We start from the raw sequence: 23,845 nt of genomic DNA, 5'->3' as shown, positions 1-23,845 counted from the left end.
CCGAAACCACCAGCACCAACCAACACCCTTTCCAAACAGCATCTAATAACGAGCTCGATATAAACATCCAGAGGGAAAAAAATGTAAAAGTGTGCCCTGACGACGGTCCAGCTTTCAGAGAAAAACACTCTTTACACGTAAATATCACAAAGGACAAGTGTAACAAACTGGTTTGACAACCTTCTCTTTGAGGTATGATTAATAAAAGCTCAACCTACGGCGTTTCACCAACTGCATATTTAGTCAATGACGGCAGTTGAATAATGAAACTGCTGTGCTAGACGTACTGTAATTAGAGCTTCCTGTGAAGGCAGGGAACTCTCTGCATGGTCTGAGGGGGCGATGTCCTTTAGTTTTCACAAGGCAAAAATCATCATTGGTAATCAATTATGCATAGACACAAATTATTGAACTCTGTCTGCGCTGCGGCACCCAGTCTATATGGTCTGATCTAACAATGAGTGGTATAGAAAGGCAGCAGGACCCAACGTCAGTCTCCTTTTCATGTACAAAAACAGTGTTGAGGGAAATCCAACTGATTAGATCTGGACTTTTACAGGGACTGTGACTAAATGTTTTTCGTTTCTTTTAATTACAGAGATGGCATAAAAGTATGTTTATTTATGGACATATAATGACTGAAGAGAAACAACAATGCCTTGGATCCTGAGAGAACAAAATCTGGCAGTTTAGAGGAAATAATTCATCAATAATTCGTGCACTAGAGGAGAGGTCTCACAATAGGACAAAGATTACAATTTAAAATCTTTGTATGTTTCTGACTTTGAGTCTCCATATCTACAGCACCCTGCAAAAGTATTCATACCTCTGGAATTTCTTGAACGTTTGTCACGCTGCCAGCATAAACTTCAATGTATTTGAACTACTAGCTGCGCACTACACCAATGTGGCATTCATGGAGGACTGGCAAGAAGAAAGTCATAAGAAAATCCTGTTCTGAGTTCACACAAGTCATGTGGCTTGCTGTGACATGGAAAAAGGTGGTCTGGTCAGTGGTTTTTGGATCTCAGTACATACAGGTCCTTCTCAAAATATTAGCATATTGTGATTAAAGTTCATTATTTTCCATAATGTCATGATGAAAATTTAACATTCATATATTTTAGATTCATTGCACACTAACTGAAATATTTCAGGTCTTTTATTGTCTTAATACGGATGATTTTGGCATACAGCTCATGAAAACCCAAAATTCCTATCTCACAAAATTAGCATATCATTAAAAGAGTCTCTAAACGATCTATGAACCTAATCATCTGAATCAACGAGTTAACTCTAAACACCTGCAAAAGATTCCTGAGGCCTTTAAAACTCCCAGCCTGGTTCATCACTCAAAACTCCAATCATGGGTAAGACTGCCGACCTGACTGCTGTCCAGAAGGCCACTATTGACACCCTCAAGCAAGAGGGTAAGACACAGAAAGAAATTTCTGAACGAATAGGCTGTTCCCAGAGTGCTGTATCAAGGTACCTCAGTGGGAAGTCTGTGGGAAGGAAAAAGTGTGGCAGAAAACGCTGCACAACGAGAAGAGGTGACCGGACCCTGAGGAAGATTGTGGAGAAGGGCCGATTCCAGACCTTGGGGGACCTGCGGAAGTAGTGGACTGAGTCTGGAGTAGAAACATCCAGAGCCACCGTGCACAGGCGTGTGCAGGAAATGGGCTACAGGTGCCGCATTCCCCAGACCTGGGCTACAGAGAAGCAGCACTGGACTGTTGCTCAGTGGTCCAAAGTACTTTTTTCGGATGAAAGCAAATTCTGCATGTCATTTGGAAATCAAGGTGCCAGAGTCTGGAGGAAGACTGGGGAGAAGGAAATGCCAAAATGCCAGAAGTCCAGTGTCAAGTACCCACAGTCAGTGATGGTCTGGGGTGCCGTGTCAGCTGCTGGTGTTGGTCCACTGTGTTTTATCAAGGGCAGGGTCAATGCAGCTAGCTATCAGGAGATTTTGGAGCACTTCATGCTTCCATCTGCTGAAAAGCTTTATGGAGATGAAGATTTCGTTTTTCAGCACGACCTGGCACCTGCTCACAGTGCCAAAACCACTGGTAAATGGTTTACTGACCATGGTATCACTGTCCTCAATTGGCCTGCCAACTCTCCTGACCTGAACCCCATAGAGAATCTGTGGGATATTGTGAAGAGAACGTTGAGAGACCCAAGACCCAACACTCTGGATGAGCTAAAGGCCGCTATCGAAGCATCCTGGGCCTCCATAAGACCTCAGCAGTGCCACAGGCTGATTGTCTCCATGCCACGCCGCATTGAAGCAGTCATTTCTGCCAAAGGATTCCCGACCAAGTATTGAGTGCATAACTGTACATGATTATTTGAAGGTTGACGTTTTTTGTATTAAAAACACTTTTCTTTTATTGGTCGGATGAAATATGCTAATTTTGTGAGATAGGAATTTTGGGTTTTCATGAGCTGTATGCCAAAATCATCCGTATTAAGACAATAAAAGACCTGAAATATTTCAGTTAGTGTGCAATGAATCTAAAATATATGAATGTTAAATTTTCATCATTACATTATAGAAAATAATGAACTTTATCACAATATGCTAATTTTTTGAGAAGGACCTGTATACCATGAAAACACCATCCCCACTGTGAAACATGGTACTGGCATCATGCTGTGAGGAAACGTTTTTGGCAAGGAAACAAAAGCTGGTCAGAGTTTAAGGGAAGATAGACAGAGCTAAATACAGGCCAGTCCCAAAAGAAAAGACTTTGGGGTGGATTCACCTTCCAGCAGGACACTGACCCTAAACATACTGCCAGAGCTACAATGGAAAGGTTTAGATCAAAGAATATTCTTGTTAATCAAAGTCCATACCAAAATTCAATATTGAACCTTGATGTTTACCGTTGGTGTCTGTCCAATCTGACAACTTAAAATATTTTGCAAAAAAGAATGTCCAAAAACTTTGGTTTCTACGAGTGCAAAGCTGGTAGAAATATACCTGGCAGCTGTTAATGGTTCCATAACGTTTTGACTTAGGAGAGCTGAATACCCTAAGCTTCTCTGTCCCTGCTGAGGAAAAGCATCACACAGCATGTGCTGCAACAGCCATGTTTCACCATGGGGTTGCTGCATTGCGCTGTTTGTTCACTACTGTTCTTAAAAAGATCATAATAACCTCTAAAAGAACAGCTATGTTTATTTTGACAGGTAAACGTACTGAAGGCAACTGGTTGCACTGAATAAATGGAACTGAATCCATGAATATGAATATTTTTGCAAGGCACTGTAGTTTGTCTGAACTCTGCAAATTTCAGTTCCAACTTTTCCCAAACCCAGACGGTTGAAATGCAGCCAGATTTGGTAACGGTTTCTAGACCTTTTGCCAAGTTTTTGACTTGGTCAGCCTGTTTGAACTACGCTACTTTGGCTTGATAAATTACAAGGAGGGCATTATATAAAAAGGGATGAAAACATAAATTTCCCAAGGTCACCTGCAATAAGCATCCCACTGACAACTCATTACACAAAACAACACACCTCCCTTTGGGGATATTAAACTGAATTGTGGATTTAGAATAAAACCAAATAAGACTTGAATAAATCCAGTAATACCAAAACATAACTATGTTGCTGCTACCTGAAGACGCTTTCTCCAACTGTCTGCAAACGCAACACTCCTGACACTGCTGGTTAAACAGACATTGTTAATGTGAGACATGAACAATCTGTAATGTTAAAATAAAACCGCTATTAACGAGAAAATGTCCAGAGAGGGCGCATATCCGAGCACAGGATTCCTGCATGCAGACCCAACACAACTCGGGCTGTGAGTGAGTGGAGAGGGGGAGAAGAGCCATTACTCTCGGAGAAACAAATATCCCTTCCAACGGCGACGTTTAACTCACCGGGTAGAGGCGCAAAACCTCAAAACGCTCATAATGTTGACTGGAAATGGGTTTAGATGATTTACTCACCAACTATTAAAGATAAAACGACGACCGGAGCGTCTAATAGGTTTCCTGTTCGAAAGTTGCCGAGCGTCAGTGGGAGAAAAAAAAAAAAAGAAAACACAGTTACGCGGAAGTACACATCAAAAAAAAAAAGAAGAAAATATGGACTCTGTGTAATGACCAATACAACAATAATAAGTTACCTTTTAAAATTTAACAAGTAGCTAAACTTTATTTTGGACTATTGAGTAACGATACTAATGTTTCTTTTTTACTTTAGTGTGTTTTCTCGTCATATAACAAAGTGAACGGCCTGTTTCCGCACTGTGTTACACAGTAAACAGTCCCCACCTAACCCACTCAGCCACCCTGAGCCAAAACTGGGTCTACCAGGCCTACATTCTTATAGTTTACTTGTTACTATAAGTAACAAGTATACTTGTTAATAGTGCTTTAACTTTTAGACAATGTAAAATTAAAACAAGCTCATTTCAACGAAAGCTCCTATACTGAATAAAAGATCCGAAACGTAAATCTATAAAATCTCAGAAGTAGCCTGGAATTTAAAGATAAAGATTATTACTGAGATTGTTTTGTCTTTATAATCATGCCTGTTATTTACATTTTGTAGTATTTTTGTTCATGATTTTAGTAAAAATATTTTTCATTCCGAAGGCATTTTGTTTCAATTTATACTTATTTTAAATTATTTAATTTGATATGTGAGATTATAATCTGTTATTTAATTGATTGAATATATAAACAAACTTCTAACTATTGCATTATGTGCCGCTGTTTGATAAAGTTGAGTTTGTGTTGACGTGTTGACGAGGCTTAGTGCCTAAAGTAAACATATTCTATCTTGATTAATGCTGTTTATGACATCCCCTTACCGCCACACCGTGGACAAACATTGTTCATACTCATCCAATCTGCATTTTACTCAACTGTGCCTGTCATTAGCTTAGAGCTAAGAGTACTTGAATTTAAATAAAAATAAATATGCAAGAGGTGTTGCCTATCAAATACAAAAAATATTGTAAATGGAAAAAACAAAAATGTCAAAAATAGCCTTCTAAAAACAGGCTCTTTGAGGTCAAATAGTTCAATAACAAGAAAACATTTATAACCATAACACAAATTCGGAGGAGTTTATGATTAAATGTTACATAATACCCTGAAAAATGTTGGTAAGTGGAGTAATATTTGGTAACAATGGACAACAATGAAAACAAAGGCTGAAAGGTTAGTCCTAAGTCAACAAAGCATTAAAAACAGAAAATATTTTTTCATGGAATTATCAATAAACACAGTTCATGAATTAATCTACAAAGGAATCTTCTTGCAAGTAAATAAATAAATAATCCGTAAAGATCAGCTGAGAAGGGAATAAGGGAATAAAAATCCATTGTATTTTATTTTTGCTAAGAAATAATGCATCCTTGCAGGGTAAAAAGAAGAGTGATCATTCCAACTTGTTTCAATGACCTGCAAACTGTACAAGCATTTGATCTCCACATTTCCTAACAGCCTAACTTTAGTTAAAACATAAACCAAAATGTTTTTCAAGTCAAATAAAAAAAACCATTTGGAAATAGTTTGCTTCTTATTAGTAATATTAGTGTTATTAATTTTATTGCCTGCATTTCTTTTCAGAACTGCTTTGTTAACTTTAACACTACACACCACCCCATTATACATTTAGACTCGTTAGATTCAAGGCTGTTTTGAATCCAACTACAATTAATGATAATTTTATTTATGATTGAATCTGTTAATTACTATCCCCTAACAAACAGATTTTGTGGTTGGTAAAATGTTGGAAATAAATCAGAGAAGAGTTATCCCAGTCCTTGTGGTTTTTAGTATAACAATGGCCATCAGTGGGCTCTAGATGGACAAACTTTATCAGTTTATTATTTTACTTAGTGCCCCTACATGTGGGTGGGCTCTGGCACTCCGTGGTTTGGTCTGGCCACCCCGGCGGCCCGTGCCGTTCCGGACCATTTGTGGGGTGCCTTGAGATGACATTGTTGTAAATAAGCGCTATATAAATAAATAAACTGAAACTATCTCTGTAGTTATGCTGCTATAGGCTTAGGCTGCTGGAGGACATAATGACCACTTTCACCCTCTTTGCTACATTCTCACACTACTTTCCAATTTTGTATTGTTTGCTGTTATTTCAGTTTTAAACTTTATGTTCTCTCTCTTTTCTCTTCCTAGAAGCTACACCTGGCCTGAATCTGTGTCTAACTGTGACACCATTCTGGAAGGGGGAATCGTCCAAGCTTCTGCTAGCAACAACTTAATGCTCACCTTCTACAGATGATCCACATGGCCCTGTCTTTCAGTGTTTAACCCTTTCTCTCTCCTAGACATGGCGATTGACTGAGCTTAACTGTAACCAACTCTATGTGCTCTCTTTCAGACTCTAACCTTGAAAACTGGCTCAGAGTTTATCTGTTCTTTCTTTCTAGGTGAAACGACTAAAGGAGCTACATCCATTAACATTTACTTTTCCTTCCCATAGAAAGTACTCCTGGATCAGTGCTTCTTTGTTCTCTTTGTATCTCTGCTCTGTTCTCTCAAACCCTCAGTCGGTCATGGCAGATGGCCGCTCACACTGAGCCTGGTTCTGCTGGAGGTTTCTTCCTGTTAAAAGGGAGTTTTTTCTCTCCACTGTCGCTACATGCATGCTCAGTATGAGGGATTGCTGCAAAGTCATCGCCAGTGACTGTCCACTGTCTCTACATGCTCATCCGGGAGGAGGGAATGCTGCAAGTCACTGACTGGATGCAATCTGCTGGGTTTCCTTAGACAGAAAAACTTTTTATCCAATTTGAATAAATAACTGAATCTGACTGCACTGTTCAATTGTTAGGATTAATTGGAATGTATGTACCTGACCTTTGTGAAGTGCCTTGAGACAACGTGTTGTGAATTGGCGCTATATAAATAAACTGAATTGAATTGAATAGAAGTGTGAAAATAGTGAGAGAAAAAAAAAAAAGAGAAATATCCATCCATCTCTTCACGCTTATTCCATACAGGGTCACGGGATAGCTGGTGCCTATCTCCAGCGGTCTATGGGCGAGAGGCAGAGTACACCCTGGGTAGGTCGCCAGGCCATCGCAGGGTGAAAGGAGAACAATTTGTATTTAAAATGTGGAGAGGCAGAATTAGGAGACAATATTAAATCAAATTAGGAAGAGAAAATTCCTCAGATTTGTAGCCAAGCCAATTACCTGTGTCAATCTGCTTTGCTATTTTTTGCCCTGAATTAAACTTAATACTTTTTCTGTAAGCTGTATAGTTAAATGTTACATTTGTTAATATTCTGGACAAGTGTGCATTTCTAACTAAAAACTTACTAACTAAAAGATTTGATCAGTTAGTTCAAACACTAAAGTTGTAGTGGGTCTCATAATTGACACACAACATGATGTAGGCATGATTGTAATTAGTAATTGGACTGATCACCAGGGAGTTTTCTATTGTGCTTTAACAGTTTCCCATATGGTTATGCTGTCAAATAATAATTTGAATATTAAAATCTTTTATAAACAATAACAATTAACAAAACACAATAAACTTCTTATTTTTTCAAAGCCCTGGTAAAGGTGTGTTAATTCTAATCATCTCATACTAAAACTGATGTAAGCTTTGAAGATTTTTTTTTTTATCTCCCTCATCCTCCTCCAGACTGAGTGTAGTAGCTAGTTGAGTTTAGGTCCTTGTTAAGCTCAGATTTTAAATATGTGCAAGTTTAGGTGAGTTTCAGTTTCCTGGATCATGAAGAACACCTATCGGCATGTTCTCTTCTGTTTCTCAGATTATCTCTGTCTATCTATCTATCTATCTATCTATCTATCTATCTATCTATCTATCTATCTATCTATCTATCTATCTATCTATCTATCTATCTATCTATCTATCTATCTATCTATCTATCTATCTATCTATCTATCTATCTATCTATCTATCTATCTATCTATCTATCTATCTATCTATCTATCTATCTATCTATCTATCTATCTATCTATCTATCGATCGACCCGCCCGTGCGTCCGAAGGCTTTTTACACATCATTTTCCTGTGGTTTCCAAGAAATGTTGAGCACTTTGTGTGCAGATAAAAACACTGCATTCACTTTAAAAAGTGTAATGAAAGTTTGCCCCCTAATGGTCCTCACACAACGAGTTCATCCATTCCATAAACTCACAAACAGCCCGCTATCCAGAATAATATTTATTGCTTTTTGAAGATATTAATCTTTTTCTTCTTTCTGCAAATTCATTTTTTTCTTTACAGTAAAATAAAGTAAAATGATCGGTAGACTCACTGCATTTTCATTTTGGGATGTGCACACACACATACACACAGAAAGGAAACGATATTTACAGATTGGTATTTCACACAAGGGTAACTTGGGACCTTTCCTGGAACAACTCAACAAAACATGAAGCTTAACAGTAAGTTTACAATAGAGCTTTCACAACAGATCCTTAAAAGTGACACTGCCTAGCAAACCAAAAGCTGCCAAAATAAAGAAACTGTACAACATTGTTAGGGAAATAAATGTTTTTTGCGATGTTTAACAGTTTGTTTCTGCAGGGATAAGTGCTGTTATAAAACAGTGATTGAAAAATGATCATAGCAGATTTTCGAGGAGGATTTAAAAAAAAATGCAAAGACCAATAAGATTAATATTTGACTAATTACAGTAGTTTTACACTGGCTTAATGCTCCTAGAAAAATAAGTCTACAAGTATGTTTTTCTTTTCTGTTTACCCAAAGGGTATTTTTTTCACTGGGTATGTAGTAAAAATGAGCAACGGGCACAATTAACTGAGGCAGATAGAAATCAGAAACCAAGAAGCGTTAGATAGAGCTCTTTCTTCACTTTCAGATCTTCTTCCATTAATATTTTAAACCTTGATACACCGACAATTATAATTTAGCAACATGTTTAAATACTGAAGTAAATCACAACAATACAGGTAAATCTTATCATAGAGGAATCATAATTAAATGTCATGTACACCATATTAAAATATATACACAGAAATATTCATACAAATTCTAAATTGATCCAGCTCACTCAGCTCTCTTTTTCATTCCTGTTTGTAAAAAGTGCAACAACAATTAAGTATTCACAGAGTGATACAGTTAAAACTGAATAAATAATGTATTTTTTGTATTTGAATAAAAACACATGAAGCGGTGCTTACAAAAAAAGGAAAATTTTGCTTTGAGAAACAGTTTATACATGTACTTTTGCAACATTGTGTTAAAACCGTTTTCACTTTTTTTTGCATTTAGTCTTGTAACAACCACAAGACTTCACTTGTTCAATTGGAACATATTTGATAAACTAACAGAAAGTAGTGAATAAGTAAAAAAGATATAAATAAATAAAAATATATAAATAATACATGATTTGCAGAAAATGTGGCATGCATTTGTGTTCAGCCCACTTTACTCTATAACAACGAATTACCTTCAAAAGTGATCTAATTAGCATTATGTCCTCAAAGGTTTGTTACAGAAAGTTAACTAACAAACAGCATCATGAAGACCTAGGAACACAGCAGACAGTTCAAAGATAAAGATATAAGGAGCTTTAAAGTAGGGATAGGTTAATAAGCAATATCCAACATTTTGATCATTTCACTGAGCACTGTTTTATCCATCATCCGGAAACTGAAAGAGTGTTGCACAACTATAAACCTACAAAGACATGTTAGTTCAGCTAAACTGATATCATTAATCAGAGAAACAACCAGAAGGCCTTTGTTAACTCTGGAAGAGCTGCAGAGATCCACAGCTCAAATAGGAGGGTGTGTTGACATGACAGCTATTAATTTTTTACTCCCTAAACCTAGTCTTTATGGAAACATTGCAAAAGAAAGCCATTGATGCTAAAAAGTCTTCAGAAGTACCCTCTACATTTTGCCACAAGACATGCAGGGGACAAATCAAACATGTTCAAGAGTGTGTTCTTTTCAGATGAGACCAAAATATTTTTATTTTACCTAGATGCAAAGCGCTATGTGTGGCAGAAAACTGCCACCCTAAACACAACATGCCTACTATGAGGCATGGTGGGGGCAGCATCATGATGTTGGGACGCTTTTCTTCAGCAGGGATAGGGTCAGAGCTGAATGGAGAGACTGATGAAAAAAAAATTGAAGAGCACACCTGTCAGAAGCTGCAAAAAAACCTAAAACTGGGCTAGAGATTCACCTTCTAGTGGCAGAGCAACTCTAACCACACAGTCAAAGGTACAGGAGAATGATTTAGTTGATACTTATATTATGTTGTAAAGAAGATCAAATCTGTAATCGCATCAAGCGGTGGTTCTAGAACTATAAAAAGAGCTTGATACCTGGTGCTGAAGCGGCGACCGGGGGGCTTGTTACACATGCACATGACACTTTCTAGTTTTTGATTTGTAAAAACATTGCACTACTACAGTCTGTCACGAAATAATACAACATATACTAAAGTTTGTGTTTGTAGCAGGACAGGATGTAAACTAGTTCAAGTGGTCTGAATACTTTTGCAAAGTCACTGTACTAAGGTAAAGGCTGTAGAGAATATTGCCTGAGAGAACCACTAGGTGGCAATATTTGACAATGTCTCAAAAAATTATAAATATGCTTTACAAGCTTAAATCCCAAGAATTAAAATGCCTATATGTGAAATTGAAAATTTGTTTTGATTATTCTGATTCGTTGGAGTATGTTCATATTTTTACTGCCTGAACTGATCTGCAATTTGCCACCTTGTTGCCCTCAGCTTGAAGCTCAACTACAGACAGCAAATTGAAGAGTTCTTGCACACATTTAGTGTGAAAAATCAAAACAGAAAAGACTAAATGAAAAAATCGGCACCTTAGCAGCTAAGAATAATGTATTCTAATCTGGAGGAGACATCAGGGTGAAATAAATAAAAAACCTACACAGCAAACAGTTTCAGAAGTAGGGAACTTAAGTATTTGACATGGAAAAAATAATATTCAACCATGACTGAAGATTTGATAGTTTAAAGCAGGAAAGAAGAAGAGAGTTATCAGAGCGTAGACCTGTCAGTAGGGTCAGAAAATGTCTTAGCTGTGGATCATTTTCAGAGTCTCTGCCTCCCTGTGTCTGTCGTGCAGAGCCATGGAGGGGGAGAGCGATGGAGGCAGGGAAGGAGGTGGAGGAGTCAGGGGCACCAGGCTCTTCAGTGGATGAGGGGACACTGGTGGGGGGAGAGAGGCGATGGGAGGCAAGAGGCTCCCTTTCTTTCCATCCAACACAAGCGACGACCGGCTCCCTAGGCTGGACTCTTTCCCGATGCCAAAGTCATGCTCGTTCTCGTTGTCCGAGCTGCAGTCGCTCAGATCCGTTATCTCCAGGTCTGAGTCTGATTCCGGGTCCTGCTTCACCCCACCCCTCCTCTCTGTGGGGCTCTGCTGGCCTGTCCCGGCTCCAAGGCTGACGGCCCCCAAACTCAGGCCCAAGCCTGTGCTTGAAGGGTTTGCCTCCACCCTCTCCCCCAATGTCACCCCGTTGGCGATGTCAGTCCGACCCATTGACAGGCTGCCTGGGTAGGGCGGCAGGCAGAGCCGAGCTGACTGACCACCCGCTGTGCTGTTTGTCCCGCCAGTCTGCCCTGGTGCTCCCCTTTCACCTCCGGCAGCTTCCCCTGGGGGAAGCAGTGAGGAGAACGGGTGAGGCAGCTGGGAAAGGCTGCTCTGCAAAGGGCTGGGGTAAAACTGGGAGGGGTAGAGGGAGCCAGGGGGCAGTTTGGGGCAGTTATTGAGAGAGAAGGCCCCTGGGAGGTACGGGTTGAAACTCCAGGGGTAGTCAAAGGGTGGGTTGCGAGGGTATGGACCTAGCAGGGACGGGGGTTTGGAATAGCACGGGGCACCTAGGAGAGAGGAGACCCAGGAAGACAGAAGGTTAACTCTCAGAAGGGGGCAAAGGTTTCCTGACTTACAAGATCCAAGAATGTTCACTAATTATAGCCAGGATTTGCAATTCAAATCAGGAGCCACGGGGGCTTATTTTGGCACAGTTGCTTTCAAAAACCTGATGGTTCATTTATGCATGCCAGTACTGTGTTATACACCCGCTTCACACTGCTGCAGAACAGATGTGAGCACAAAGAATCTGCACTGCAGTAAAAGTGATTAACACTGCTCAAATCTTTCAACTGATTATTATTAGAGATGGTTCTGAAAACAAATCTTCTAAATGTTAAAACAGAGAAATATGTCAAGTATGTTACTAAATATTATCGGATTAGACAAATGTACCCATCTGCAAACTAATTATCGCGCTGTATTTTAATTCAATTCCTTGTCAGCATCAGTTCATAACCCAAATAGGAGGTAAATCTGAGGTGAGGCTGCTATTAAGTTTTAATGAACAAACAAATACATTGCCTCTCATCCAACCTGACTTCCTTCCAAATGACAACCAACTCAGATATTCTGTCTCTGCTGCACCCTCCATCTCTCTCTCAGTCTCACTCTTTCTCTCCCTACCACTCCGTTATTTACTATGCAGGGCTAATTTGACAGCGCTGAAGTCTCTGCGTGCTGGGCCAGGAGTAGCTGGCAGACACATGAATATTGAATCAGTCAGGCAGGCCTCACTTGCTTATGAAAACACAGTAATGGGCGCCCACAGGCCACAAACTGAAGCCTGCACCCTCAATTAGGGCCTTCCTGCCTGGGAAGGGATTAGGACAGCAGGGACACATGGGATGGAGAGGAGGTTGTGAAGGGAAGAAGGGGGGATAGGACCTGAGGACAAACAGAGGAGGGAGGAGAGGTGCAAGTTTGTGTGATGAGGCTTGCATGTGTGTATGTGTGTCTGAGTGCATCTGTTTACATGCTACCTTCTCGAGCTTGTGTAGAAAAGAGATAAAAGCAAAATCAGATGCATTTGACACAAATCCACACAGCATTTGTTGACGCTCGTGTGCTAAGAAGAAGGAAGATGACCGTGCAAAATTGCAGCACTAAAAACTAAGATGATTTCTTCAGCCTCAGACTTGCTTCTTACCTCTGGTCGCCTACATAATGCACAAGGTAACCTGGCCTCTCTTACCTGCAGCACAACCTCACTGCAGGCTGCTGTGGGACAGCTATCGCTCTTATTTCCTTTAACAATAAATGTTCATGCCTCCCCATATCCTCAATCCTGTCTCTGCTTTCCTTCTTTCTCTACCTTCACCTCCCACCTTTTGTTTAAGGATTGTTCTCTGCTAAAGTGTAAACTCGTCTGCTCCTCGAATAGTGATAATTTTGCGCTAATCTACTTCAGCTCACCTGAACCGAGGAAAGGAAATGTGTCCAGTCTCAGTTTGTCTCCATCAGGTCCCGGCGCTGTGGATCCCCGATCAAACAGGGATGTTCCCCTGCCGGTGTCTGGCAAACGAGGAAACAGGGACTGTATAGCCTAAGAAAGAGGAAGATAAGAATGATGTTTAGAAATTGTCTTTGTCCACAAATATAACGCCTTAAAAAAGTATCCCTACGTTTTTTTTTTCATATTTTGTCAAGTTACAACCACAAACAATGCATTTTATTTGGAATTTTTGTAATAACACAATTTAGCACATAATCCTAAAGTTGAAGGAAAATTACACATGGTTTTCAAAACTTTGACAAGATCAGGCCACATTTGTGTTCAGGCCCGATGAGTCAATACTTTGTAGATCAAATTTGAAATTACAGCTACAATATTTTAGGGTCTGTCGCTACCTGCTGAGACATTTTTGCCCATTCTTTGCAGAATGTGGTAATGTTCAAAAGTATTTGCCCCTTTACAGAATTCTTCTGTTTTTGCTTTTTTCATGCTTCAGATCTTGAGACAATAGAAAATCAGATAATTAGATTATAAGATAGTCAGAATAAATATATTTCAAATAGTATGACATTCGTTAGGGGAAAAATAACTATCAATCCAACTTCCCTCTATGTAAAAAAGTAAGTGCCCACAAGCATAATAATTTACTGGGCCATCCCTGGTGGCAACAGCTGCCATCAAGGATTTGCAATCACTGCCAATGAGAATTCTATATCATTTTGAAGGAATGTTTGCTCGTTCTGCAGAATTGTTTAAACTTTTCAATTCAATTCAATTCAGTTTTATTTATATAGCGCCAATTCACAACAGTCAGGTACTTACATTCCAATTAATCCTAATCATTGAACAGTGCAGTCGGAGTTAGCTTTTTATTCAAATTGGATAAAAACGTTTTTCTATCTAAGGAAAACCAGCAGATTGCATCCAGTCAGTGACTTGCAGCATTCCATCCTCCTGGATGAGCATGTAGAGACAGTGGACAGTCACTGGCGTTGACTTTGCAGCAATCCCTCATACTGAGCATGCATGTAGCGACAGTGGAGAGGAAAAACTCCCTTTTAACAGGAAGAAACCTCCAGCAGAACCAGGCTCAGTGTGAGCGGCCATCTGCCACGACCGACTGGGGATTTGAGAGAACAGAGCAGAGACGCAAAGAGAACAAAGAAGCACTGATCCAGGAGTACTTTCTATGGGAAGGAAAAGTAAATGTTAATGGATGTAGCTCCTTTAGTTGTTTCACCTAGAAAGAAAGAACAGATAAACTCTGAGCCAGTTTTCAAGGTTAGAGTCTGAAAGAGAGCACATAGAGTTAGTCACAGTAAAAGCTCAGTCAATCGCCATGTCTAGGAGAGAGAAAGGGTTAAACACTAAAGACAGAGCCATGTGGATCATCGGTAGAGGGTGAGCATTAAGTTGTTGCCAGCAGAAGCTCGGACAATTCCCCTCTCCACAGCCACATAGGGTTTTTGAGTATGAATGGCCTGTTTAAGGTTGTGCGAAGCATCTCAGTCAGATTTAATTCCGGACTTTGACTAGGCCATTCCAAAACCTTCATTGTTTTTTCTGTGCCATTCAGAGATTTTAATAGATTAAATTTGTTTGGCCAGCGACTCTTGGAAAGGTTCTCCACTGTCCATTTCTTCTCCATTTGTGGATAACCATTTTCACTTTGGTTTAACGAACTCCCAAAATCTTAGAAATGGGTTTGTAACTCTGCAAAGTCAATGATTATGTTTTTCATCTATTTTACAATTTGTTTAAATCGGGGCATGATGTACTGCTTTTTGAGGTATTTTAGCCTACTTCATGCTATCAGACAGGTCCTATTTGAGTATTTTCTTGATTCTTAATGCCTGGCAGTAATTAGTATGGGTTGTGAAATTAAACTCAGCTCTCCAAAAACTGTGGCAAATCACAGCACATTTGTGATTTAACAAGGGCTTTCCACATAGAGCCAGACTGAGTTGGAAATCCCCATTTGAAAGCTACATTACGTATTTACTCTCTTTGTCTGATCTTAAAATTAGTTTGAAAGTCAAAAACACCAAAGAGTGAAAATACATCAAAAACAGAACTTTGTAATTGGGAAATACGTTTTCGTGGCCTATATGCATACCATACTTCTTAAATCGTAGTTTGTAAAAAAATATATATCTTTCCTTTCCCCTTCACAGTCATACCAGCAAAATACAATTAGGTTTGAGGTTATAACATGTTGAAATAGTAAAATGGTCCAAATGGTGTGTGTGAATAGTTTGGCAATATACTGTAACGTGCTAAACTGAGTGCATGAATTCCTATCCTTTTCTTCTGTGGCGTGCAGTGTAAAGTCATATGTTGACAGCAGCACCCAGCAGTGTGATGCAAACAGCGACACAGTCACAGCAAGGACAGGATAAAAGGGGGTGCCCTGGGACTCATTGTAAAGAGAGATGCAGAGGCTCAGAGACTCAAAGACAGGAAAAGTACAGAGTCAAGTGGAGACCAGCGATTAAGATAGTGGGGACAGAGGATAAATGACAAGAAGAAAAGAAGGATTGTGGGACAGTTTAAGTAAAAGGACACAGGACCCATTCAGGAAGCAGGACAGCTAGTGTGAGTCAGTATATGGGTGTTTTTTTTTGTTGCTTTAACCATGTGATTGAGTGGGAGACAAGTTAAAGTGCAACAGCTGAACCTCGGGAATCAAGGGGACAAAGGTGGGATTTTTCTCTCTCCCTTTGCATAGGGTTGGATCGATAGTATCTGTCACCAAGTTTGAAAGTTGAGACTGTACTTCCAAGCTGGGAGATCTGCGTTGCTTAACATACCGCATTAATGACCCGCTATTGATCTGATTTGACACGGCCCCCTTGCTTTTTCTTTTCTCTCTTTCTCCTATTTCTTTCATTTTCAGTCGATGACAGATGGATACGCCATCGGAGACATGGATGAGAGAAGGAGAGGGATAATGTCTTCTTTTGTTTTAAGGGTGAGTTAAGACCGTCCTCCTGCTCGTATCTCCTTCAGAGTCTGCATCTCCTTATCCCATCTGAGGGATGGCGCAGACAAATGATGGATGATTCTCCCCCTAACTGTACTTTCAAGTTACCTGTGCTTTCTAGTTTTTGGCTAATTGCAAAGCTCTTTAATTAACTTTTTTTATTTTTTTTATTTGACATATAAATACATTTGTGTGGAAATGTTGAAATCTGTATTCCCTAAAAATCTTTAAACTGATTTTTAAAGTTTAGATATACAGGTAAAGTCAAAGCCTTTTTTTTTATCCAATAATACCCGTCTGCTCTATATTCTGTTGGAAAACATTTCTGTAAAATGTTACAGTCTCTCAGGGCTCATTGAGATGTGAGCTATTATCCCCAGCATCAGGACAACATATAAAAGATGGGAGTGATGAGTGCAATAATTCTCTTGTAAAGAGAAAATGCACAGGAGGGCATCAAGAAACATAACAGCAAAAAATTACAAGATTGAGCTGTGATTACCTGAAATGGATCATAGATTATAAAACATCTAAGAGCAGAGTAAGGTGTTTGCCTGTTTTTTTCTTTGTTCCCAATTTGTTAGTTTAGATCTGTGAGTTCTCTGATTTATCACTGTGTAAATTCATGCCCACTTTCTATAAAACAAATAGTGCTTACAAACACACAGATCTGACATTTACTCCAAAGTCCCTTTCCAATATCCTGACTGGGTGGTGTCCTTAATCCTTATAATAAAAATGTTTTTTACAACACAAAGCCATATATGGTACCCTAAAAAGAATTTGATTTTGGACTTCTTCGGGAACCTTAAGCTCAGCTACTATTTTCTTTCATCATCCAAGTTTAAATATTTTTGTGCATTATAATTAACAAAACTATTTCTTTTATAACTATAAAGTAATATAAGGCTCACATTTGCATTACTCAGCCCATAAATTAATCTGTTTGGACCTTGATCCCCATCCTCAAAAACTTAAACCATATAATTTTGAGGTGAATATGTGTTACTGCATAGAAAGGTGGAGCAAGAAACATCTAAGCTACTTCAAAAACCCATCCAATAACAAAACATTTTATACATATAACATTTAAAATGTTAAGGATCACAAGTTTTGATTTGCACATGTACCACAGGAACATTACTCCTACAAAAATAAGCTGTGACCCTGACAGTTCTAGTGCTCTTGGGGGCCATCTTTTGGTTTGAGGACACCAAGCAGCTGCTTAGGCTGGCTCTGCTGAAGTGTTGTGCTCAAGGAGTCTTGTATGACTGTCTCTGTCTCTTAATATGCCACCATTCTTCATGTATGAAGGATCTTATTTTGCTAATTTAAAAATCCAGAAAGGATTTTGAATTATTAAATGTTACTTGATTTAATAGAATGGTTACATATGCGTGAGACCTTGAATGTGACAGCAGCTTTACATTGAAGATAGTTTTGTTTCCAAAATTGATAGTTTACATTCATGGTCTCTCCCTGAGTCTAAAGAATATAGAATCCATTGTTGTTTTTAGCTGTCGAGCATGACGTGGACGCACTTTTCCCAAAGTCTACCTATGATTGGTTGATCAGGTCCTCATGAAGATTCCTTCCCCAGAAACTCCCAAGGCAGTTGAGCTCTGGGATCCACATAGAGAGACAAAGGACAAGCAAGAAACCATGCCTAGCAGAGTCAGAGCTAGTACAGGTCAACTTTACAGATTTGTTTATGATAAATATTTTTGTTTGCATAGTATGTTTCATTGCATTTGTCTATTTTGCTGTAAAATTCCTGAAAGGTTTTTTGCTTTGTTTTTCCTTGTATCACCCAGTTCGGCACATCCCTCCAACCGAGAGAGAGACAAAAGGATATTTCGAACCTCAAGTTGGTTCCCAGGACCCTAACAGCTCATCTAACCCGCATCATCCTTCATGATGTGGGTTTTTCTTGTTATATTGTAGTGTTTCTGGCTAACTTTTACACTGAAATCAATATTAGGTATTAGAACTCAAAATTATGCTGTAAATCAATAGGAGAGACAAATATACGTTTGATAAAAGTTAAACTTTTAATGAGCACAGATAATATTGTATTCACTTTTTTACTCCCCCTCTTAGCTATAGTATTAATCTGTGGAATTAGTGTTAGATTCCTTAATTTATGTAGTTTGTTTTTGTTTCTTTTAACAGAAAAATTGCATTGATCATGTATAAATCGTTAAAAAATATACAGCAATTTAATTTAGATTACTATTAATTCTTGATTACAAAAATATTAGTTCCATGCTTGTAATGTTATCAGTTTAGTCATGATAAATACATTTTAATGAGAAAGATACAAAGGAATCTTATTTTTTCTTTAAATGTGTGATACATTTGTTCAGTTGGAAGGTAACAAATTCAGCCTTCAGACAAACGTTGTTTGATATTTGGTAGGTTACGGGGCTGATTATGACCCTTATCATTTATGTACATTTATATAGTTTAACATAAAGCATATCCCCTCCCCATCCCTCCATCCTACCGTTCGTACCTCTGGGCTGCAGTCTGGAGCAGCTGAGCCCCCATTAAAGTGGTTCTGGGCCAGAAAGAAGGGCGAGTTGGCCATGTCCAGGATGGGGTAGTTCACCAGCACCACTTTACTGAAGTTAAACTTGTAGGTGAACCGCTTCCCTTTGGTTTTATGCAAAATGCGCTTGTTGTAGTAATACCTGCAGAGGAGGAGGAGAGGATATTGATGCAGGGATGGAGGGAGATGTGGAAAAGGATAAAGGAAAAAGGAAAAAGGAGAGGGAAGGATTATTTTAATGCTTGCATCAAGGTTCTGTGTTTCCTCACTGTAAGAAAAGAATAAATAAACAACTTGGACGCTGTGAGGCAAAGCGCTAAGCTGATTTCCCACTGTTTTTATTCATCTCCTTTTTCAGATCAATTCACATCTTGTTGCTTTTATTCAATGCAATGTGTTTTTTGAGTACATTTTTACTCAGCTGTGAGAAGACAAAAAACCAGAAAAAAATCAAAATGCTAGATCCTTTTGAACTCCAGACATACAGTGCAGTCAAACTATTTCCTTTCATTCCAAGACAATTCTGCACTTAAAAAGGGTTTTCTCCATGTTTTATTTATCAGATTCACAAGATTGTTTAGTTGAGTTTTGAATCATTTCTGATGTTATACTTAAACCTCAGAAATGAAAAATTAACAGAGGTTAATACACATAAATGTTTATTAAATAGTCTTAAAGTCTAATAGTTGCTTTACACTAACAGTGCATGTCACAATAGCCAAATATTTTCTATACTTGCACACCTTACTTTTCTGTAGTTCATACAACATCAATAACCAAACCAGTACAGAGTTTGAGTCAAGCAGCAAACAGTGAGAAACACAGAAAAGCAACAAACGTTTCTGTCTATACAGAAAACAAATTAAGAAATTCTGAATATAATATTCTATGATTATTCAGCCCAGGCTTTCTTTTAGTCTATTTTATAAATAAAAACATATGCTTCAGATCCTGTTGAGTTATATTGTGTCCCTGGGAAAACGACACATGCTTGCAACTCAAAAACAAAGAACTGGTGACTAAAAAACTTCAGGACAGCCTGCGGAGATTATCATCATGGCTAAATGACTCTTGTTTAACTCTCAATACAAAGAAAACAAAGTGTATTTGCTTTTCAATCAAGAAAACGTCATTACAGTCCTTGAATATCCAGATCAATGGGGATCCTATCGAGCAAGTATCACAAGAAAAATATTTAGGAATAATTCTGGATGCTCAGTTAAACTTTAGGAGCCATGTTGATAAATTCATCAAAACTGTTAGATCAAATATAAACTGTTATAAAATTATTAGAAATTGTTTAACACTTCACTGTGCAGAGATGTTTTTGAACTCAATGATTCTCTCACATTCTTCATATGGAGCCACTGTCTGGTCTCAGACTGGTCAAACTATACTCAAACCATTAGCAAAAAGTAGAATTTATGTCTTTTGAAAAATGAAGAAGAAAAGTCTGCAAACATAAAATCTTTTTAAATTCTAGATTTCTCCACTTGGCATATCACTGGACTGTAATGTTTGGATATTTGTTTTTGTTTTTTTATTGATTCATTGTTTTTGGTGCCTAAAAAGATGCCTGTTTGTGCCTTTTAATGCATAATTTGATATTCATTCATAAATATAAATAGTCTATCAATATATCACACTTTTCATAAAGTATTGTTCAAAATTATTAATACATCTAGCAGATTTAGGGATGAAGTAATGTTTTAATTTTAACAGCATGCTTTTATGACTAGCGTAATTTGGAGTGACCATGCGAGCAGCCTAACTTGAAGCTGGCAGAGAATCTGTGATGGGAGCTAAATATTAGGGTGATGGTTAGAAGGCCTTCCAACCTCAAAGAGCTGGAGCTCATCACCACAGATAAGTCCTCAAAATACAAATGGAGTTTGAGTACATTTATTCACTGGTTAAGAAATGATTGTTTTAAATGAAATCAATCCTAACAATTCCTATAAACATTAACGCATTTTTGTTTTTATCTTTACATTACATAACTTAACATTTTTGTAGAAAATCCTAGTGCTGCAAAAAGACAGAAACAATAACAATAATCAATACAAATAAAATACAGTTGCGACTTAAATAAAAAAAGAATTCTGTCAAAATAATAAAAAAGAATCTTTTAACATCACGTTTTAACAACACTGTCCATAGGCTGTGATGCTCTCATTGTGTCAGGATGAGCAAAGTCTGGCAGGAGCAGCACAGAATGTATGATCTCCCATAGTGAATAGCTTTTCTTGGGAGGAGTTTAAGTGTTTGCACCACAGGGAACGTGTTGGAGTTTGTAGGGTGAGACAGTCTTTTAGATATGGAGGGACATAAAATAAATGTCTCAAAAGGTCTCATGAATTCTTTATTTCTTTTTACATTGATCAGGATGTTAAAGATTTCTTATGTAGTAATTCATTGCTTTCTTTTTCTCTGAAATATAAAAAGGATGTGGCACAAAGACCCATTTCTCTTAGCCTATCTTCAAAATGGGAAAGATACTATTTGATCTTCATAAGTTATGAACTGCCTAAAAGAAAGTAGCTACTTGCCTATATTTACAGTCAAAGCAATAATAAGGAGTAAGAAGTTTGAAAACACCTGGAACTAGACTGGACCCCAGGAAGAGGGACAAGCAGGTAAAAACAAATTTCCAAAGTCACTGTTAGAGAATGGCAGCAATTTTATGTTCAGGTACAACTAATTTTAGTTTTGTATTTCTCAGAGATAAAGATATATGACGTAGAAAACAAATCTTAATCTGAATTTGTACTTTGAACAATGAGCCACAGTTTTAGTGTCTGAGACGGTTGTGCATATGTACCAAACACCGAGAAGCTGTCAGCAATTCCAACAGGGAAGCGGATTTACAAATAGGTGACATAACAACGACAGTAGTCTCCATGGTAGCGACCTTCGGTGTCTCCCGACAGGCATGTCATCATGCCAGTTTCCTTTACCACCCACAGAGGTGTCACAGTGTACTGTGTGCCAGGAAGCCGAGCTGATCAACGGTTAGGGAGGGGACATGCAGCCATCTGGCTCAGGTAAAGTAGCTGAGAAATCACGCATGAAGGCAGGATGCGGGGGGTTGTAAAAAACTGCAGATGAGTTATTGCGAGAATCAGACAAATCTTAAAGGAATTCTTTTGTGTTTAAAAAGATCACAGTTAGATTGAGAAACACAGCCTCAGCATTAACCGTGGGTACAAGGCTCCTCATTATGCAGACGCACTCTATCAACAAACAGAGCAGAATGTTCATATCAGCATGTATTCACAGTGGCTGAACCCCGATGCAATGATGTGTACATGTTTTGCTTTGCGTGGCAATTGTGCCTTAGCCCCTAATTGAGCAATTAAGTGAGGCTAATTAAGAAGGCTAATTGTGGCCTCAGCCAATTCATAACAATTAGACTCTGACGACAGCCTCCATTAACAAGGGGCCAAAGGAAAGCAGAAGGAGGGGGGAGGGGGGGCAGATTTGGGGGTGGAACAAGTCGGGGTGGTGGGTGTTGGCACAACAAAACTGTGAGTGATCGAGGGGGTGTAAACTGCTTCTCCAGTTTGGAGCCGTGTGTTTTCACTATTCCTGGGGAAGTCCAAGCAATTTTCACACTGCAGCTTAATTTTGAAATCCCTATTGAATTTTGTATTTGGCAGCTCAATGGTGATCTTTCCATTAGGATGTCAGCTGATAAGGAGAAATTGAGGGTATTGACGTTCCCTTGGAGAAGTCTTACCTTTATCTTTCTATTTTCACTGACATGAAAAAGAGAGGCGTTAAGTGAGGATTAAGTTTGGCGAGAGTAAACAAATAATGTAAACCGGGGGGGGGGGGGGGCGATAAACCTATCTCATTTAGACATACCTCAGCGCCCGGCTCAACTTGTCATAGTTCATGTGGGGCTTGCACTTCCTTATTCCCCACAGCCGGGCCACCTCATCTGGGTCCTTGATGACAAACTCCCCGTAGTCTCCCTGCCAGGCGATCACGCCCTGATACTCCTCCTTCTGCAACAGCTCCAGGATGAAGTGCCACAGCTGGATTTGCCTGGATCCAGGGCTCGACTCAGGCTTGTAGGCCCAGTCTGGGAAGGCGAACCCTATGCAGCGAGAGAGAAGGGAGACACACACAAAACAACAAAAGAGAAGGTTAAGGCCTGTCGTTTGTCCCGCTGCTCGCTGGGGGGGGTGGGGGGGGATTGCTGTCTGAATGACTGATGAGCGATGGAGCTGAGAGATGATGTGTTTAAAATCACAGCACGTGCCTTGAGCAATGTTAGTCTGTGCTAATGCCCTCTAGCCTCGATAGATTGGTCAGTGGGATGATGACAGCTCACTGGGGGAGATTTGGTTGATGTTACCAGGGCCTGAATTTTAACAGCCAACTGTATGCACATCATAGGAGGACCTGCTTCAGCCCACAGTGAATCTTGCCTTGTCAGACACAAAACATAGAGCCAATTACCAGCCTCCAGCATTACTAAAGATTTTCTTGATAAAAAGCTGAATTCTTAGCGTAACTTTCAGCCAGATTTTTACAATGGTTACGCTAAATCCGGCATAAATTTTCATGGATATTTTCCCCTGAATATTTCAATAAATTTTTAAAATGAAAACTTTTTGCAGCAAAAGTATGAGGAGAGGTATTGTTTCAACGTGGCTAACAGGGATCGGACTCACCTGGGGTCCAGAGAGCGGGCACCGGGGGGAGCAGCAGATCACTGACGCAGTTGCAGTCCATACCTCCTCAACACCTGAAACAATAATAGCAACAAAACATTGTCTTAAATCTGTTGCAGATAGAACCAGAGGAACACGAAAAAACATTTATTCTTAGTAAAGTTTACGGCAGCCGAGTAGAAGTTGGAGGGCGTAAACTTTGCTGAAAATCAAGATATTGCGTAAGGGTCTAGAGAAGCGTCGTAAGTTCAGAAAGGCACCTCAAATCGATGTGAAATACAGCAAGGTTATGTTTAATATGTCTTTGGTGGAGATAAGGTGTT

At 39.0% G+C, this 23,845-nt stretch overlaps 2 protein-coding genes and 1 long non-coding RNA gene across 9 annotated transcripts in view; 1 reads left to right on the top strand and 2 right to left on the bottom strand.

Moving 5' to 3' along the window:
* arhgef1b (Rho guanine nucleotide exchange factor (GEF) 1b) overlaps positions 1 to 4,021 on the bottom strand; it is a 68,304-nt gene extending 64,283 nt beyond the window's left edge. For all 6 annotated transcript variants that reach the window (XM_047360512.1, XM_047360514.1, XM_047360513.1 and 3 more), the window contains exon 1: positions 3,963 to 4,021. The gene's annotated coding sequence lies outside the window, so the exon portion shown is untranslated. The remainder of the gene's footprint in view (positions 1 to 3,962) is intronic.
* Positions 4,022 to 8,201: 4,180 nt separating this feature from the next.
* Positions 8,202 to 23,632, bottom strand: erfl1 (Ets2 repressor factor like 1). Of its 2 annotated transcripts, none has more exons than XM_047361384.1 (5): positions 23,523 to 23,632; positions 22,708 to 22,942; positions 18,796 to 18,982; positions 13,267 to 13,396; positions 8,202 to 11,858 (listed from the first exon to the last, which is right to left on the bottom strand). In XM_047361384.1, the coding sequence occupies exons 1-5, from the start codon at positions 23,581 to 23,583 to the stop codon at positions 11,053 to 11,055; spliced, it is 1,419 nt and encodes a 472-aa protein (XP_047217340.1). In that variant the 5' UTR covers positions 23,584 to 23,632; the 3' UTR covers positions 8,202 to 11,052. The 2 variants fall into 2 exon arrangements, with proteins under 2 accessions (XP_047217340.1, XP_047217341.1); XM_047361385.1 differs by having other exon boundaries at positions 18,805 to 18,982.
* Positions 15,758 to 18,337, top strand: LOC124865891. Its single transcript, XR_007037683.1, has 3 exons — positions 15,758 to 16,005; positions 16,203 to 16,277; positions 18,104 to 18,337. It is a non-coding gene; the product is annotated as an uncharacterized LOC124865891 (long non-coding RNA).
* Positions 23,633 to 23,845: the final 213 nt, after the last annotated feature.

The sequence above is a fragment of the Girardinichthys multiradiatus genome, chromosome 3 (genome assembly GCF_021462225.1).
Source record: "Girardinichthys multiradiatus isolate DD_20200921_A chromosome 3, DD_fGirMul_XY1, whole genome shotgun sequence".
NCBI classification, from domain to species: domain Eukaryota; kingdom Metazoa; phylum Chordata; class Actinopteri; order Cyprinodontiformes; family Goodeidae; genus Girardinichthys; species Girardinichthys multiradiatus.
This window is presented reverse-complemented; position numbering and strand designations above follow the sequence as displayed.